This window comes from Vitis riparia, chromosome 16, assembly GCF_004353265.1.
Source record: "Vitis riparia cultivar Riparia Gloire de Montpellier isolate 1030 chromosome 16, EGFV_Vit.rip_1.0, whole genome shotgun sequence".
Taxonomy (NCBI): Eukaryota; Viridiplantae; Streptophyta; class Magnoliopsida; order Vitales; family Vitaceae; genus Vitis; species Vitis riparia.
This window is the reverse complement of record NC_048446.1, coordinates 8,306,806-8,325,994: the sequence shown is the minus strand read 5'-3', so window position 1 is coordinate 8,325,994 and position 19,189 is coordinate 8,306,806. Positions and strand designations below refer to the sequence as shown.

The 19,189-nt window shown below is 26.9% G+C and overlaps 1 protein-coding gene across 1 annotated transcript; it reads right to left on the bottom strand.

The window, feature by feature from the left end:
* Positions 1-9,957: 9,957 nt before the first annotated feature.
* Positions 9,958-11,023, bottom strand: LOC117932925 (receptor-like protein 14). The gene is made up of 2 exons (XM_034854246.1): positions 10,616-11,023; positions 9,958-10,151 (listed from the first exon to the last, which is right to left on the bottom strand). Exons 1-2 carry the CDS (start codon positions 11,015-11,017, stop codon positions 10,137-10,139), a joined length of 417 nt encoding a protein of 138 aa, XP_034710137.1. The 5' UTR covers positions 11,018-11,023; the 3' UTR covers positions 9,958-10,136.
* Between the last annotated feature and the right edge of the window lie 8,166 nt (positions 11,024-19,189).

Here is a 19,189-nt window from a genome sequence, read left to right as displayed (position 1 = left end):
TCTTTCTCTAAGCTTTCTGTTGTTGTTCATGTCACTTTAATTATACCGAGTTTACAGATACTTTAGGCCATATTTAAGGATCCTTTTTGAATTTCTATCTAACTTTTGGTATGCAATTTAAAAAGAGGATGGGGAGAGGATGGTTGTTCTCCATAATCCATTAATAAATAAATGAAAATAATTTTATTTAGAAGGAAAATAAAAATTTATTGAGATCATTAGCAAACAATTTTGGTAAAACTTGATATTTATCTAGGTAAGATGACTTTAAGTTAAATTAATTATATTTAAGTCATGGAGTCTTAATTGTTAAGATGATTTCTCAAAATCATTTTTAACTTTATTATTTTATCAAACATGCTTAATATATTTAATAACTTAAATTAAGTCATTAAATTGATTTATGATCACCCTCTAAAGTCTTTTTAGTTTTGTACGTTTATTTGATACATATTTAATCATAAACAATTAAAAAAAAGTGTTATCTCAAAATTTCTAATTCAAACTCCTCCGAGATCATTCATAACTAAAATTCATTAATAAATTTACATTACAAGATTTCAAAGAAACTTATTTTGGAACATAAAATTAATAAAATTAGTACATATTTTAAGCCTTTAATTAAAATAAAAAGCTCATAACAAAATAATTTGATGAATGTTTTAGTATTCGAAAAGATTATGAGTCATTTGGTCATGATTTTAAAAATGTTAGAAATGTTCGGTAATGCTTAAAAATGTTTTTGTTATAAAAATTAAGTAATTGATAAAGTTAAAATTCAATTTCTAGGTAATTGGTGGTGCCTTTGATTTTTTTTTTTTTTTTTTTTTTGTTATACAAAATTATTTGTGTGAGATGATATGCACCTTTATAAAAAATGAAAAAGAAAAAAGAAAAAATAAAGGCTTTCATATCTTATTTTTAAACTATGAGCCCTTCAAATAAAATTAATCAAAGAGGTGTAGAAGTCCTTCTTGAGCTTATAAAAGAGTTTCTGATTTCTCAAAAATCAATTCAAATAGAACTGATAAATTGTAGATGGTTATAATATAGCATTACACAATATTAATATTATTTTCACTTCTATATTTTTTAAGGAATTATTTATTTATTAGAATCAAGATTTTTCCTTTGTTATTATTATTTTTTTGTGCCTTTAAAAAATAAAAAATTCTTTTAAATCTTAGGCATGGTAATACTAAAGTATTTAATAATTTTAATCAGATAATTAAAATTTATTTTATATATAAAATAATTAATTAAATTTTATACTATTTTATTTAATTAGTGATGTTTAAATTTTAATCAGTTTTAAAATTTTAATTAATACTTAAATAATTCTATTTATTTATGTTTAAATCTAATTATCAATAAGTTCAATGCAACCAGAAAAAAGATAACTTATATTTATTATTTTAAAGTGGATTTTGATTATAAATTATTACAAGTGTATTTGCTTGACTAACCTTTTGAATGAGTCAAATTTAACAAGTTGCAAATAGGTTCCCTTACCTAATCATTTAAATTAATTTTGATGTTGACGAGAACCTTGCCGGCCATAATCATAAAAAGAAAAATAAGTGAAGCTATTTTTGCTTAATCGAATTTAATAAATTGCCAGTGGGTGCCATTACCTAATCTTTTAGTTTAATCTTCGGATTGATAAGAACCAAGCCGACCACAATTATAAAAGACGACAAGTTAATTCTATTGATTAATTTTATTAATTCAAATTTAATAATTGCAAGTAAGTTCTCTTAAGTCTTACCTTACATTTAAGTTAATCTTGATATAAATAAGAACCTTGCCAAATATAATCATGAAAAGAGAAAGATGACAAACTAATTTAACTGACTAATTTTATTAACTTGAGTTTAATAAATTGCAAGTATGTTAATCTTTTGCCTAATCTTTTAAATTTAATTTTGAGATCAATAAGAATCATATAGGCCATAATTATAAAAAGAGGAAAAATTCAAGCTAAAGTAAGCATATATCGTTCAAGTTCTTTTATTTTCATAAACTCCACAAGAGTAGTAAAATCAATATTTAGAAAGTAAGACCAACTGATATTTAGCAAATTTATTTACAAAAGCATTGTCAACTTTAACACTCAAGAAACTTATAGATAATATTAGAATATGACAACGGCAAGATCTTCACGCTAAGTTACTATGAAAAGTATAATCATGTTGGGAATAGATAAATAAGGATGTTTGTAACACCCTATGCCCCGAGGCTAGGGGCAACATCGTCAATTTCATATATCAATACAAATAATAAAATCACAATCAATTTTATGTGGAAAATCATCGTACTAATTATAAAGATAAAAAACTATGGGGTTTGATTAGTAAATTTTTTATTGAGAGTTTATGAATGATAGGCAAAGCATGGCTTTCAATTCATCGTTAATCAACATCATCATTTGAAGATGCAGCGAGGTAGCAAGGTGTCTCTACTTCAGCCTAATCACCAATCTATATAAAATAAAGGGAAAACTTGTTTTACTCTCCCTCCTTCAACCTTCTTCCTTGTCCCATTCACAAGAATGGTATCCTGCTTACAGAAGTCACTTGCTTTTATCCATACAACATTTTAGTTGAATTACCAGAGATCTGTCTATTTCTTACCTAGAGGGAAGTTTTAAGAAAATACAATTTGTCGAGTTTTAATATTTATAAAAATCAAATAAAAAAAAGAAGGAAAATGATTATAATTAAAAGTCTGTGTAGGTTGAATAAATTTTTAGTATTTTTTACTTCAACATGGCATGAACCCAAAATAATATAACCCATTGTCACTCATGTCTCTTTGTTAGAAAATTGCATAAGTGTTTTAACAAGATGACTTTTTTTGTAGTGAAAAATCAACAAAAAAAAAATTAAAAATTAAGCAAGTAGAAGTTACAAGGAGAAAAAAAAAAGTTATTTCAATGCCCCTATCCATCCAACTTTTGCTGTAAAAAGAGGTGTAGTTCTTTGAATGCATAACTATCCTTCTAACTTCTACTTTAGAAAAAGGCATTTAAAGCCAGGGAAAGTGTTAAAAAGAGCCCTAATGATCTTGTACCAATAATTGCCTACAATGGCTCCTCTTGCTAGCAGCCTGGTTTTGCTTTTCTTTTATATATATTTATACTATTTTATTTAATTGGTGATGCTTAAAATTTAATTAGTTTTAAAATTTTAATTAATACTTAAATAATTATATTTATTTATGTTTAAATCTAATTATCAATAAGTTCAATGCAACTAGAAAAGAGATAGCTTATATTTATCATTTTAAAGTGAATTTTGATTGTAAATTATTGCAAGTGTATTTGCTTGACTAACCTTTTGAATGAGTCAAATTTAACAAGTTGCAAATAGGTTCCCTTACCTAATCTTTTAAATTAATCTTGATGTTGATGAGAACTTTGCCAACTATAATCATAAAAAGAGAAATAAGTGAAGCTACTTTTGCTTAATCGGGTTTAATAAATTGCAAGTGGGTGCTCTTACCTAATCTTTTAATTTAATCTTCATATTGATAAGAACCAAGCGGCCACAATTATAAAAACAAAAAGATGACAGGTTAATTCTATTGATTAATTTTGTTAACTCAAATTTAATAATTGCAAGTAAGTTCTCTTAGGTCTTACCTAACATTTAAGTTAATCTTGATATAGATCAGAACCTTACCAACTATAATTATGAAAAGAGAAAGATGACAAACTAATTTAATTGGCTAATTTTATTAACTTGAGTTTAATAAATTGCAAGTAGGTTAATCTCTTGCCTAATCTTTTAAATTTAATTTTGAGATCAATAAGAATCATATAGGCCATAATTACAAAAAGAGGAAAAACTCAAGCTAAAGTAAGCATAGATTGTTCAAGTTCTTTTATATTCATAAACTCCAAAAGAATAGTAAAATCAATATTCAGAAAGTATGATCAAACGATAATTTAGCAGACTTATTCACAAAAGCATTGCCAACTTCAACACTTAGGAAGTTTATAGATAATATTGGAATATGACAACTGAAAAATCTTCACGCTAAGTTACTATGAAATGTATAATCATGTTAGGAGTAGATAAATAAGGATGTTTGTAACACACAATGCCCCAAGGCTAAGGGCAACATTGTCAATTTCACATATCCACATAAATAATAAAATCACAATCACATTCAAGACAATCAATTTTGTGGAAAATCATCATACTAATTATGAAGATAAAAAACTATGAGGTTTGATTAGTGGATTCTTTGTTGAGAGTTTATGAATGATAGAGCAAGTTGAGACTGATTCTATTAAAGCATTCAACCCAAAAACACATTTCGGTAATATATATAGGCCTAAGAGCCTAGATGGTTGGAAATGGAATTTTCTTAAAAAATAAAATATCAATTTTTCATAAATTAATTAAGAAAAAAAGTTTTGTTTAAAAAATAAAATATTAATTTCTATAAATTAATTAATAAATTTTTAAAAAATAAAATCTTAAAGTTGTCAAAAATTAATTAAGACATTTTAACTCAATTTTAAAATTTTGAATCCAACTCTACCTTAATAAAAAAACTTACCTTTAACAAATCTTTTTAAACTTAATATAATAATATCATCTAATTGAATTTTTAATAAAGAGTATATCACTATCTAAAAAAATTTCCATACTAGAATAAAAAAGATTTCTTACGGGAACTAAAATCAAATCAACAACATTTAACAATTATCATAGACTTCAATATACTTTTTGAAGTCATTTTTAAAATTATTTTATAAATATATTCTATTAAGTAAAAGAGCCCCAATAATTGCCACCTATCCGGGCCATCTCCTACCAATAATTGCATACAAGGTCCACTTGCGGACACCCAATGTGCTAGCACTGCCGTGAAAGAAATGTATAGAATTATGGTTACATTTTAATCTATGGCATGTACCAAAAGATGGAAAGAGATTATTAAAAAATTGACTTTCTTTTAATATTATAGAAAGTCAATTTTTTAATAATCTCGTTCCATCTTTTGGTACATGCCATAGAACTGTGGTAGCAAAAAATTTTATTTGCCATGTCTCAAATCACATATGTTCTCATTTATTTGTATTTTTATATTTTCATCTAATTTATTTATATTTTAATTTAATAACCTAAATTTTATCACTTGATGTCTTAGTATTTTCGTTTTATCTTTAGAGGCTACAATATTTTTAATAATTTGACTTCCAGTTTCTATTTCATTGTCTTTTCTAAAAAACGATTTCAACAATATCTCTTTCTCTTGAAAAGAAAGTTAATCGGTCATTCATGAAATAATTATAATTTTTTATAAGAAATAAAAATATTATTAAGAACGTTTAATTAAAAAATATTTTAAAATATAAGAAGTCAAAAAGTTATATCTATTTTATTTTTCTGTCTTAAATTTAAATAGATCTTTATTGAATTTTAAATAGAACATATTCTCGCTAAGATTAAATTGTTTATTTTTATTAATATTTAAATATTCTTAAACATTAAATTATTTGTTCTTATTAATGTGTTAAACAATTTTTTTTCTATCCTTAAAAGCACATGGCCTGCTTGGAAGTGGAGTCCTTAACCTAATTATTTGTTTACATCTTTGTAAGTTCGTCCCATGTATTTGTAACTTATTCCTATATGCTATTGAAGGAAAAGGTTTTGGATCATGCATGTAATTTTCAAAGAGGGTTTCCAATCAAGACTTAAATTTGGTTGTTGCATCTTCAATGTAAGAAGTTTAAAAAACCTGGGATTGAGGCAAGAGAAACTTCATTGATTTTTTTTTGCCAATATATTGATTTTTTCGATGTCAACAACTGATACTCATAGATGTCTTTTGGTCATTTTCAAAATCTCATACGTCAATAATGTTTTTTTGGACAAAAAGTCCACTTTTCTTTTATCCTTAGTTGTAAGTTGTAACATCGTCTCACACTCTAAAATCTTATCTATATTCTGCGTCACCGTCAAACCTAGAACATCCACTCATATTCATGAGTTTAAGACCAAAATAATCCATTTGTAAAAAAAATGGCAAGAATAATACCCATCTTAAAATACTTATCAAAGTAATCTTTTGTATCCACGTAAGCATCTACATGAATTTTTTTTAAGTGTAAAAAACCACCATTGGTAACTGTGGTTTTAAAAGTTTAAAAAATATCCTTAAAACCACAGTCTGTGACTGTGGTTTTACAATTTTCCTAACCGTGGTTTTAAAATTATTTTTAATCCACCCCCGTTTGAATGGTATTGTGATTTTAATATTATTTTTAAAATATTCTTTATTATAATAACCATAAAACCACAGTTAGTAACTGTGGTTTTAAAAATATCCTAAAAACCACCATTACAGACCGTGGTTTTACACTTATCTTTAAGGGGAACTCATATAACCACACATCAATTAAAAAAATATGAGATTTTAGATTTGTTTTTTATTTTTAAATTTAGTGTAAATTATGGATGTACCAAAATTTCTTAACGATGTACCAAATTTCCTTAAAGTTCGTTTCGGAGTGGAGAAATTTTTTTACAATTTTCCATTAAGGTGCATGCATCTACGATCTTATGCAATAGAATTAATAGTCATTAAAAATTTATAAGGTGTTTACAGTAATATACCTAGATTTGCATGTTCCTAAAACATTCAAATATTTTCCAAGTCAAAGAAGCTTTCTCGAAGACCAAGCTAATCTTTCACCCAATAGCTCCTTCTTTCATGACACAAGAAAAGTGTGGTATTCTCTTGCAAAAAGGTATGGTAGTGGCTAAGGTTTCTCTGTAATGAATGGAAGAACAAAGATTATATAACCATAAACCCTAAAAAGGTTTATATAGACAGATAATTAGGCTTAAGTGATTAGAACCCATCTGATGGGCTTACGCCACTTAATTTATAGCCTTAATGGGTCCTATTCAATTAATTAAATAGCCTAAGTAGAGACCATAAGTCCCTTAATTATAAGCACATTGTTGTATTTACTATTTACATATTTATTTATTTTTCTACTTTAAAAATCTGTTAAGTTTTTTATTTTTTCTTTTTCAAAATTTCCTGAGGCACATTTTTCAAGCTTAAGATTCCCAGGGCAATAATATTGTAATCTTGATGTAAAATGCAAGTGAGATGGAAGGAGCAATTAATTTGTTTTATTATTCACCATTTTTCAAATTCCATTTTCTGTGAATACCCCTCCTACCTAAATGACTTTTAAACAAAAGCTTTGATCATGTTTTCTATGCTATGTTTACCCCCATGGATAGAAATCAAGTCTGACACATTCTTTAACAATTTTATGGAAGAATATCAAATACAATACAAAATTATCATTCATCCACCTTCGAGGCTTAATATCAAAACACATTCAACGGATTTTCTTTTGTTCTTTAAAATACTTAAGATAAATCATCTTTAACTCCTAGTTAAACTTTATTCTAAGGATACACATGCATCTACTACCCTTGGCTCAAAATCAAGAAAAGTGATGCTCATGAAAGCATGAGCTTAAACTGCATGTTGCTTTTGACTTGCATGAGCTTAAACTATGTATGTCACAAAAGACAGAATATTTGTTAAGTTACAAACTTGAAAGGAAACATAGGCAAAAGTTAAGCAATGCTCACAACATGAATAGAGAAAAGGCTTGATAAAAGTTAAAGAAAAAAGCATAAAAAAGTGAAAAAAAAAATTTATTTGAACTATGTTATGATTTGATCTTTTTTGGGTATATAAGCAATTTGGAAAATATTTCAAATTTTGTCAATATTTCAAACTAGATGAGTTCTAATACCACTCAAATTAAGTTAATGAACTCCATTGATGAAAAAGTTTTTTAAAAAAATTGTTCACTCTTTACATGGAAGTTATACTCATGAATAACTTTTTGAAGGGAGAATTTGTAGATTGGTAAAAAATTTAAATCACTTATTAATCGTCACATGTCACAAACTAATATACAATACAAAATAAGTGTAACAAAATAAAAATCATCACTTGGCAATAATTCTATCAAATCAAATTGTGGCACATGTCACATGGCCCACACGAAAGGAGGACAAGTTGTGTTCAAATTAAATGAAGAAATAAAAATTTTGGTAAGTAAAATATACTTATCAAAATAAATAAAACCAATGAATTTGATAAATGAAAAAGTAAGTATAAATTCTTATTAAAAAAATAAATTATAAAGTATCCAAATATGCTTTGCCAAGTTTCCTAAAATTAATTTTAAATTAAAGAATAATTTTTCAAGGGTTAAGTTTATCTAAATGTATCTTAGAATATCTTTAAATATCAACCTTAATTAAGGAATAACATATATCCATAAAGTACAAGGAAAACTATCTAAACATGTCCCTCTTAACATCTATAAATAAAAACATATCCTTAACTTTCAAAATCACATGGATAGAGAAGAGAATACTTTCACTCCTTCAAGGAATTCTTCAAAGCCTTTAATGATTTGAAGATTTGAAGATCAAGACTTCATAAATCTTAAAATTAAGCCTTCAAATATTGAAAGATCAAATTTGAGGTGTCTTTATTCTAAGATCAAGCATTTATGTTGACCAGTGAAAGTGAGCTACACCAAAGTCTTAAGTTTGACCTAAGACACTCCAAGGTTCAAGCCTAAGTCAAGATAAGCCAAAGTTCATGCCCGACCTAAGACACAACAAAGTTTAAACCCATGTTGATGACAAGTCAAAATTCAAGTTTAGCCTAAGATACGTAAAAGTCCAAGCCTGTATTGAAGACAAGCCAATGTTTAGGCTTGACCTAAGACCCGCTAAAGTCCAAACCCAAGTTAAAGACATGCCAAAGCCCAAGTCTTGGCCAAGACATGCCAAGGTCTAAATTGAATCAAGGACTAAGTAAAATTTCTTATAAGAGGAATAAGAAAATAACTAGAGATTTTACCCCATTCTTGAAATTAATAAAAATCTTGATTGGACTACATATTTTTCTTTAAGATCAATTTGTGTCTAAAATCTTTAAAAAAGTGATTAGTTAAAAAATAAAATGCTTTAAAAATATCTTAAGTCTTAAAACAACTTAAAAAAATAAAAAAAGAAAAAGAAAAAAGAAATCAGTCGGATATGTGATTGTTTTATCTCTTTTAATCAAATAACCCTTGTTAATATATAATGTATATATATATATATAGATATAGATATATTTCCAAATGTTAAGAGAGATTGTTCAATTAAATAAAAGTAACTATTTTTTTCTATACCATCAAATTGGTATATTTACTTTTGTTGATTTTAATCAATATTTATCATCATTAATTTTAATTAATATTTATCTTCATTAATCTTAGATAATAAATTTGTTTATTAAGTATTTATATTAAAAATATTGTAGATATATAAAATAACTATAAGTTGAGGATGTAAAGTCATGATTGTAAAATAGACTCTCACTAGATATGGGTAAATGAGACAAAATATATTTAAGATTGAGAATAAATCAACTATTTTAACTCAATACTTCAAAATTATTTTAAAATTTAAATTGTATATATGATATTAAATTATTTTATTAAATATGTTTAATCTACTTAATGGATTAAATTAAATTACTAAGAACAAAAAGGAGACACCAAGAAAACATTACACCCTTTGACATTTTTCTCTTTTGGTCTTTTTATATAACTAAAAGTGTATTTGACGATGATTCTTTTTTCCCTTTTAGTATTTTTATGTAACTAAGAGTGTGTTTGACTATAATTCTTGTAAGCATTTATAAAAATTTTAATACTTGAAAGATAAAAGTGTTTAAGTGTTACAAATGTTAGAAGCATTTCTTAAAATCACTATCAAACAGACTTTAAATATAGGATATGGAAGTGAATTTACGAAGTGGATATTAAAGAGAGAGATACCAAGAAAAAAGAAAATCAAGATTAGTTTAATGAAAACCAAGGAAAGATATATGCCTCACTATGATGCATCGTTTATGAAAATTGAATTGAACATACCTTTGTTAAGATAAGATCCTTCCAATTTGGTTTCTCTAAGAATCAAAACTCTTAAGAGATGTGAGAGCACCCACAGATGGAAAAATGCTTTTGTTAAAATAATTCTGACCAATATTTAACGTCTCCAACTTCTTCAAACCTTTCAACTTTTCAAAGCCTACAATAAGAGTATAATCAAAGAAATCAGGTGAGGAGAAGTTTTTTTTTTACAATATCATAATTTTTAAGTTTATAATATTTTTCAAGGTATCGTTCAAAAGTTATCTTTTGAAGCGATAACGTAAATTTAAGTTTAATTTTATTATTTTTTTCAAAAAATAACTTAAAATTTTAATACTTAAACTAAAGTTATTTTTTCAATTATTGTAGTGTAAAATATTTTTCGATTATCATTTTCAAAAAAATAATTTTTAAAAGTATATATATATATATATATATATATATATTTAAAAAAAAAAGAACCCATGGGTCCTTTCAGTTTAAAAAACCATGAAAATCAACACCAAGAAGGATTTTAAAGAGAAATAAATGATGGAATGAATAGGAAGAATTCGAATAGTTTTTAAATGCTAAACCATGATAATTACAAAACTCTAAAAGAAGGAGAGAGAAAAAATATACTTGATCCTCAAGGGAATCAGCAAACCAATTTTCAGATAGGTCCAGGCTCTCCAATTCTTCAAATGGATGGAACAATGAAACATTCAAAAACCATGTTTTCTCCGGCGGCGCCAGACCATAAACACGATGATAAAATTCAATTTGCCGTATGTTGTTGAGGGAGAGCTGGGTTACAGTGCCGGTTGTAGAGTTGCAAACGACTCGCTCCCAATAACAGCAATCACTCTCCTCATCATCAACCCATGAAGGAAGAAGCCGATCTGCGTCTTCATTATTTGATCTCAGGAACCGCTTGAATTCCAAGAGACCCATCCTCTCCTTTTCAAGACAACACTTATATCCATGGATTTGAATCAAAATCATCAAAGCCCATATCCAGCTCCTATTCCACAAGCCCTCCATGGAGTTCCAAGAACACCTTCACCTCCCCCTTATCAGTCTTAATTTATATGGAGTTCATATTCCACAAACTTGATTCAATGAATTTTTTTTTTTTGTCAAAAAAATCCCACCATTTCAAGATAGCAAAACGTTTTGCTAGTTTTTAATTATATTTTAAAAGCGATATAAGAAAAAGTTTCAAAGATTCGAAGGATAATTTTTTATGAAATTAAAGGTCCCCACCATGTGGAAATTATATTTTTTCCTTGAAGACTTTTTCATGAAAAGGAAATTTTTGTAATCAGTTGTCCAAATTGTCTTACCAATTTGAAGTCAATTTCAAGCAGTACTCAATATCTCTTGTGTCAAATTATATTAAATACTCTTCGGCCGTATTTGTCCAAGTATTTTTGACCAAAACACAGCTATGAAAAAATTGAGAACCATTGAGAAAACTAATATTTCTGGCCGGCTCTTGTGTCAGTTTTAAGTAATTGCAGCAGTCAATTTAAGCAAACAGTGGGTCGACAATTGTCGGCTCCCGTATGAATTGCACTAACAGTGGAACAAAGAGAATTTATAAAACAAAATAATTTGATGGTTGTTTTGTATGGTGTTGAAAGAAAGAAGATTATAAAGCTACGTAAAAGCAAGGATTGGAATGTATTTTGTTGGTTACTAGAGCGTTTTGGAATTTAAACCTTTTAATATGATAATTGAATTTGTTTAGATTTTAATGTTTATGTGGTGTTCATTATGAAAATGCTGTTTGTAATATACTATTTTCTCTCATGGTTACACTACATTTTATTTGATCTTTGTGCATTTATTTTATGAGAAAGATAAGGTGGACAAGGTACGGTTTCTAGTTATCAGGTACTCCCCAGAGTAGTTATTTGATGTAGTGAAGGAGTGTCCTTGGCAAAAACAAAAGGAATTGAGAAGAACATGCATAAAAAAGAATTATATTTTTAGCCTGGTCGAGTTGGTTTTGGTTACCTAGAGAACATTGATTCATTGGATTTAATTTTCATTTTTTTTTATTCCTTACTTTTGAAAGTTGTTATTATCAAATTTGCAATTGTAAGTACTATTTAGCTTTTTTGGTGTATTATAAATTTGGAGCTATTTAGAATAGGTATTATAACCAATTTGTGAACCTCCTTTTTTTTTGGTTGTAAAATAGACCAAACCAGAGCAAACCTGACCCGACCCGACCTGCCCCTCCCCCTTCTACTCCGAAAACATATACTCGAGGTGGGATAAGCTAAGGATGATATTATAATATTTGTTTGAAAATGGGAATGGGATTGCATACCCCGCCTTACCCTAGGTTTGGGATGAGAATGGGATAGGATGCCTCGTCCCAAACCCATCCCGTTGTCATCCCTAAATATATTCAAGTTAAATATATTATCATTTTAATAGTAATGTGTGTTTGAATTCGTATATTATTGCCTAATGTTACAAATATATATATATATATATATATATATATATATATATATATATATATTTCTTTTAATAAAACAACTTTAATATATGTATTGTTGTTTCTTTTATCTTTTTAGAGTTCTCCCAATATCTATGAGTTTTGATCAATTTTGGTCCTATCGATATTTTTTGCCAAAATTTCTATAGATGTTTACCAAAATATGTTTATAAAATCTAACTACTGGTATATATATATATATATATATATATATATATATATGTGAAAATCCATATTAACTAAAAGAAACCACTCAAAATGAGATTTTGAAAGAAACAAATACAATAATTTTTAAAATATGACAATTTTAAAATTATTTCCCAGTATATGAAAGCTAGAGGAAATCAAATAGAAAATTACCTTTTGCCAAAAAGATAATTTTGATTTAAGTATCGGATTTTGAAGTTATCTTTTCAAAAGATAATTACTTCCTATATGTCTCAAAAAGTTTTGTTGATTTGAAAATAGTTTTTGAACGGTCACATTTTAAGAAATATATTTTAGAAGTATAATAATTTTGTTAAAATTTCCTCAATAGGTAAGATTCAAATCTAACTTGTAATATAGATCACATTGTTATACCCTTCAATAATAAATTATTAAACTGATCTTTATATTCTTCAAGGCTAAGACAACATTTGATTCCCAGAAAAGGGTAGCATAGCATATATATATATATATAAATTTATTCTTCTCATTTATTTTATTTTTTATTATTTTTATTATATATATTGTTAGCTAAAGATTAATAGGATATGATAACCCAACTTTTATCCCATCATATCTTACATCCAACCAACCAAATATAAATTAAAAGATAACAGGAAAAATAAATGTAATTATTAATATAAAAACTCTTTTTACCACTTTTTTCTTTTTTCTTTTTGTAGAATTTTCTCTATTTTTAAGCCTTGATTTCAATTAAATGCCTCTTTTTATTCTTTAATATATATATCTATATATATATATATAGTTTAAAGAAATTCTCTTCACTTTTGTTTTATCATAACCCTTGACATTATCCATAGAAATACCCTTTACTTTGACATCTTTGCAAACACAAGATGTTAGGATAAAGGGGGAGAAGGGGGTTGCAATTGAGTTACCATTCTATGACAATCAAGTCAACTATGGGAAATTAATAAGAAGATTTAACAGATAGCTTTTCGTTGGATAGAATCATGCCCCTTGGATTGTTGTCCATTATTGGTGATCGATGTAAATGGTCAATTGTTACATAATTAATGTGAAGGTCATCTCTCACAACATTAATGCATAAGATTGCTGCTATAGTGTAGCCTACGGGATGTCTAGTATTGGACGTCCGTCATAGTAGTAATGTGGTGATCTTCCATTACAAAATTAATGAATAGGTACTGGGACATAAGTTATGAGATGGTTAAGCTTCATGTCAATCATGTGGTGGAAATTTCACATTAAATGCTTCATAATGACAATAAAACATTCCCTATGGTTATGAGGTAAAGGTTGTTTAAGCATAGAGCATGACCTTTTACCTATTTACTTGTAGTTTGACTCATGTCTTCTTTTAACATGTGTCACTTGTTCAACACATTCCTACATCTTCTCCCTATTTTCCAATCAAATTAAATAATGAGTGGGAAAATCAATACTTACATGGTGTGTTCAAGGCAGCATATCACTTTATTGATAGTTGCAAGATAATCTTTTTGGTATTCTTGAGAGTATTTTGATTGTTGCCTTACCCCTAATATAAGGTATTCTCACTTATTTACTTTTATTCTTCTTCATCTTTGCCTTTCTTTTTCTTAAAGATAGGCTGACTTATGGTCATCTGTTCATCATTTTAATATTCCTTCTTATGTAAAGGTTCAATTGTTTCTTCAAAAAGACAAGCTTCATGCTTTGTCTTTGGGGAATATTTTGTTTTGCTGGAACACTTAAAGGCAAGGCTTTATTTGCCTCAACCACTATTGCTACAATTTTTTTTTTCTTTTGTTAAGGTGACATTGCATTATTTAATCTTAATACTATTTGCATCCTAATCGTGGTGTTGGTAATGAACTTGACCCATAACTACTTCATTAGGGTCAAGGAATTATTTTTCCTATACTAAGTTAAATGTCAGAGTACTAGAACATGGTATACTTCCCCTGATGATTGATCTTAGTGTTTGGTTTTTTAAATTCTTAATTCCAAAAAGTAGTGGGAGGAGCAGGGTTCCTTGTTCATTGATGGGGAGTGGGATGAGACAAATGTACCAGTTAAAGTGGTTTCGATGCCTTTCATTGTGGGCAATAATTCTATGGTGATTGACTGTAAATCTCTGTTATAATTAAAATATTAAAACCTAAATATGTGATAACTCGATCTAGTTAAGAAAAACTAGAAATAGAGTTGCTACTACTTTGTAGTATTCCGAGTTATTATTTTATGGGATCAATGTTAATGTGTTCAATTGTTTTTAAGTTAAAATGATCAATTATTTGTTAAAGTTAATAAAACCCTAAATTGAATAAATAAGGATAAAATATGAATAGAAATTTCCTAAAATATTTAATGAAAGAAGTTAAACAAAGTAAAATGGTCCAAAGCGTTTCACAATCCAATGTCAAGTCCTTAAAGAAAGAGAGCATTATAAAATCTAGGGATTAGGATTGAAGTCAATCCACAATCAAATTGCATCCTATGACCAAGATTGCATCCAAAATTTAGATTTTTATTTTTGAAACACGGATATCTTAAACCAATTAAATATGATGATTAATTTTGGTTTTCAATTTTATTTAATAAAAAGCCTATATCCGTCTTATAGATTTGACCATTAGATTCATTAAGAGAAAGATCAAATTATAGTAACTAGAGATCAAGATCTTTCCCAGAATCACTAGTATCTTGATAAGAATCCTTTGTACCTTATCTAGGGTGAACTAGCACAAAAGATTTATTCTAATTAATTCAAACTTAAAAGCAAAATCAAACTATTCAATATATTATTGTTTTTTGCCACTCCTTTGGATTCTTCACTTTCATGGTAGCATCTCCAGAACTCATAAAATTAGCTAAACAAGGTAAAAGATTTTTCCTCACAAGCCTTGTTTGGTTTCCAAGAAAATAAAATAGAAAAGAATAGAAAAATAAAAGAAAGCCTAAAACTATATTAAGAATTTCAAGAGGAGAGATCAATTTCCCTCTGAACGTTCCATCCTCCCAAAACCTAAAAGGAATTGAGTTTAAATAGTAAAAACAAAATCTAGACACATGGCCTAGCCTCTTTGGCCAAAAATATCCAAAAACAATTAAAGATATCTCAAAAATTATAAAATCCTTGAATCTTGGACTTGTTGGACTCCTTGAGAGGCCCAAAATCGAAGTAGAAGAAGCTTAGAGGGGCTTGGTTTGTGTTTAGGAAGCTAAGATCAAAATTTGGATGTTGAATTAAAAATTTTCAAATTCAGGTTCTATCATTCAAATCTAAATTTAAAATTCTCTTGAATTTTGAATTCAATTTCTATCCATTTTGTGCAATTGTCTTCAAATGGTTATATTTTCCTGTTTCAACTCTTATTTATGCAATATTTGAAGCGTTGGACTTCTAATTTATTGATCTTAAAAAATATATATAGCTTGGCCTAAAAAGCTTCCAAGAAGTGGCCCATAATTCAATGTGAAGTCAAGTGTGCTATAATTGCTTTTGTTTGAGTTGAATCTTCATTTGAACTTGGAATTATGACCTCAAAACTTCTTCTTTAATGGTTGCTTGCTCTCTAACTCTCCTTATAACATTCACTTCTAGTATTTCAATATTTCTTTTTTCGCAACCAAAAAATTAATTTTAATATAGATGCAACAAACCTAGATCCGATATTCATATTGAAATTAATGAAAATGCAACAAATCTAGATATGATATTTATATTGAAATCTAGAAGCAAAGAATCTTAATGGAATGATTCACTATAACCAAACAAAAATCCAAAATACTTTAAAAATGATAAAAGAAAAACACTAAGGTTATGTTTACTTCTCGGAAAGTATTAAAGAAATAAATATTAAGAAAAATAAAAAAAATCAAATATAATTAAAATTAGTTAGAATCTTATGTATTTTTAGATTATTTATTTTTTATATTAGAGAGTTAAGTAAAATAAGTTCAAAATAGTACATACAAATAATTTATTGACTTTAATTTATTTATTTTTCCATTTTTTCTTTTCTTCTTTATTGTCTTTCTTTTGTATTTTCCTTCAAATTTTTCAAGAACTAAATATAGCTTAAATCTCTTGATTTGAACCAAATCCAAGAAAAGAATCGGTGGAGGCTAGCAAAGAAAAAGAAAAGGATGAGAATAAGAGAGAGATTGACCTCCATAGTCAAAGGTTGAGGCTAGAGACCTATGCCCAAGTATCATGCTTGTTTGTGTTTGGCTAGCGGTAAAATGCAAGAAAATGACAAAATTAAGACAGGATGGACTTCGGATGAGTGAGTGAGAGAGTTGTACCAAAAATAACGGAGTCAATTTGAAATAAAAGTCTTGTGAAGTTAACCCAATTTCACCACCATAAAAATAAAAAAGAAAAACGAAAAAAGTGGAGATGACACATTAAGAGAGAGACGCTTAACCACTTGACTTGTATGGGTATGACTATATATGAAATAACAAAAGTTTCAAAATCATCAAACCACATAGATAGACCTGTTGAATTGACCAACACAATTGATTTATTAGTAACCACACCCGCAGAGCGCACCATGGAGTAGAATATTCAAAACCAATCATTATTTAAACAGACTCGCGGGGGATTGCCAAATATTCAAAACCAAAACCAATCACGGTGGAAGGCCTGCCTCCCCAACATCCACCTGACTCGCGGGGGATTGCCAAATGTCCAACTTACTGTTGTGGCAGATCAAATTGGCCTCTCAAGAGTCAAAAACCAAAAATCCCAATGAATAGAGTACCAAGAGAAGAGAGAGTGTTGAAAATTTATTTATTTATATTATGAATATAATATTAAAATATTTGATTAAAATGGATAAAATAGTCACTAAATTATGAATCTAATCATTCCCATATTTACACGTGGGTTTTTAAATAAAATGTTATTTTTACAAGAAAATAATTAGGACATTTTTATCAAAATAAAACAAAAAAAGGATTGAGGCTTAAATTTCAAAAATTAGGCTTTCATCAACCCTTTTAATCAAATAACCCTATAATATTCATGTTAAAATATTATAAAAATTTATTTCCCTTGAATATATTAGGTGACTAAATATGGTTTTTTAGGGTTATTAGATTAAAAGGATCATTAGAAACCCAATTTTGAAAATTTAACCTTTTATCATTTTTTGGTTTCATTTTGACAAAAAAAAGTCCTCGTTAATGTCTTATAAAAATAATATTTTCTTTAAAAACAAATTGTAAATATTTGAAATAATTAAGGACATTTATGTCAAATATGAGTTACTCTTCAAATAAAAACATGGGAGGGGATAAATTTACAAATATGAAGATTATTTCATATCTTTTAACTAATTAATTATATTTTTTTACTGTAAATAAAATTTCATCCGAGATAAAAAACTATTAAAAAAATTATTACAAAACTTTTTCTAGTACGATTTTATAACAATTTTTTGTTTTTCCAGCTATTACATCCACCAATCAAGACAGGCTAAATATATTGACTTTTTAAAACTAAAATGGTAGAATAAGGTTAAGGTTGGACCACCCCTTCCCTATGAAATGGTGGGTAGTAAAATACAATTTTAATAAGTAAATTAATTTTAATTATCTTATTTTTAAATTCTATTTAGCATATTATTAAAATATAATTATCACTATGACTATATTTAGACCCAGAAAATATTGGGGAAAGAAAAAAAATATTAAGGAAAATAGTTTTTTATATTTGATTTCACGGTAGAAAAAAAAATCTAATATAATTAAAATTAATTTAAAATTTATATATTTTAAATTATTTAATCTTACTATAATAGAGAGAAATAAGTAAAATAAGTTTGAATAAATATATAAAAACGTTATAAAATATGAGAATTTATCGGATTATGGGAACTTGTGAATGATCATCCATATTGATGTATATTTCTTTGTGACTCTCTATAAAAAGGAGGTACCTCTGATGAAAATGATATTCTATTCTCTTCCTATGTTCTAATTTCTCTTTCTTGTTTTATTCTTCTTTCACTTAATAATTTTAGAATAAAAAATAATTTATTAAATTTAAACCTATTATTTATTTTCTTTCATTTTTTCTTTCCTTCTACTTCTCTCTTTTATTTTCTTTCCTTTGTATTTTCCCTCAAATTTTTTAGAAATTAAACATAGCTTATAATAATTTCTAATGAGTTTTTCTTTATATTTTATATAATAATTAATTATAAAAGAAATATAAAACTTATAATTTTTTTAAACAAAAATATCATATATTTATCATCATTTCTTTTATATCTTAAATACATTTAATTTAGATTAAATGTATTTTCAAGTTCTATATATTATTGTTGAATATATATATTCTTACTTGTTATTTAGTTATTTATGTTTTTTTGGAATTTTTCTTAATATTTTTATAAGTTTTGATCAATTTTTATTTTTATAATTTTTTTATCTCAATTTTCATTTGATATTTCTTATATTTTTCTATATTTTTATAAAATCCAATCACTAAGTCTATGTTTGATTCCCCAAAAATT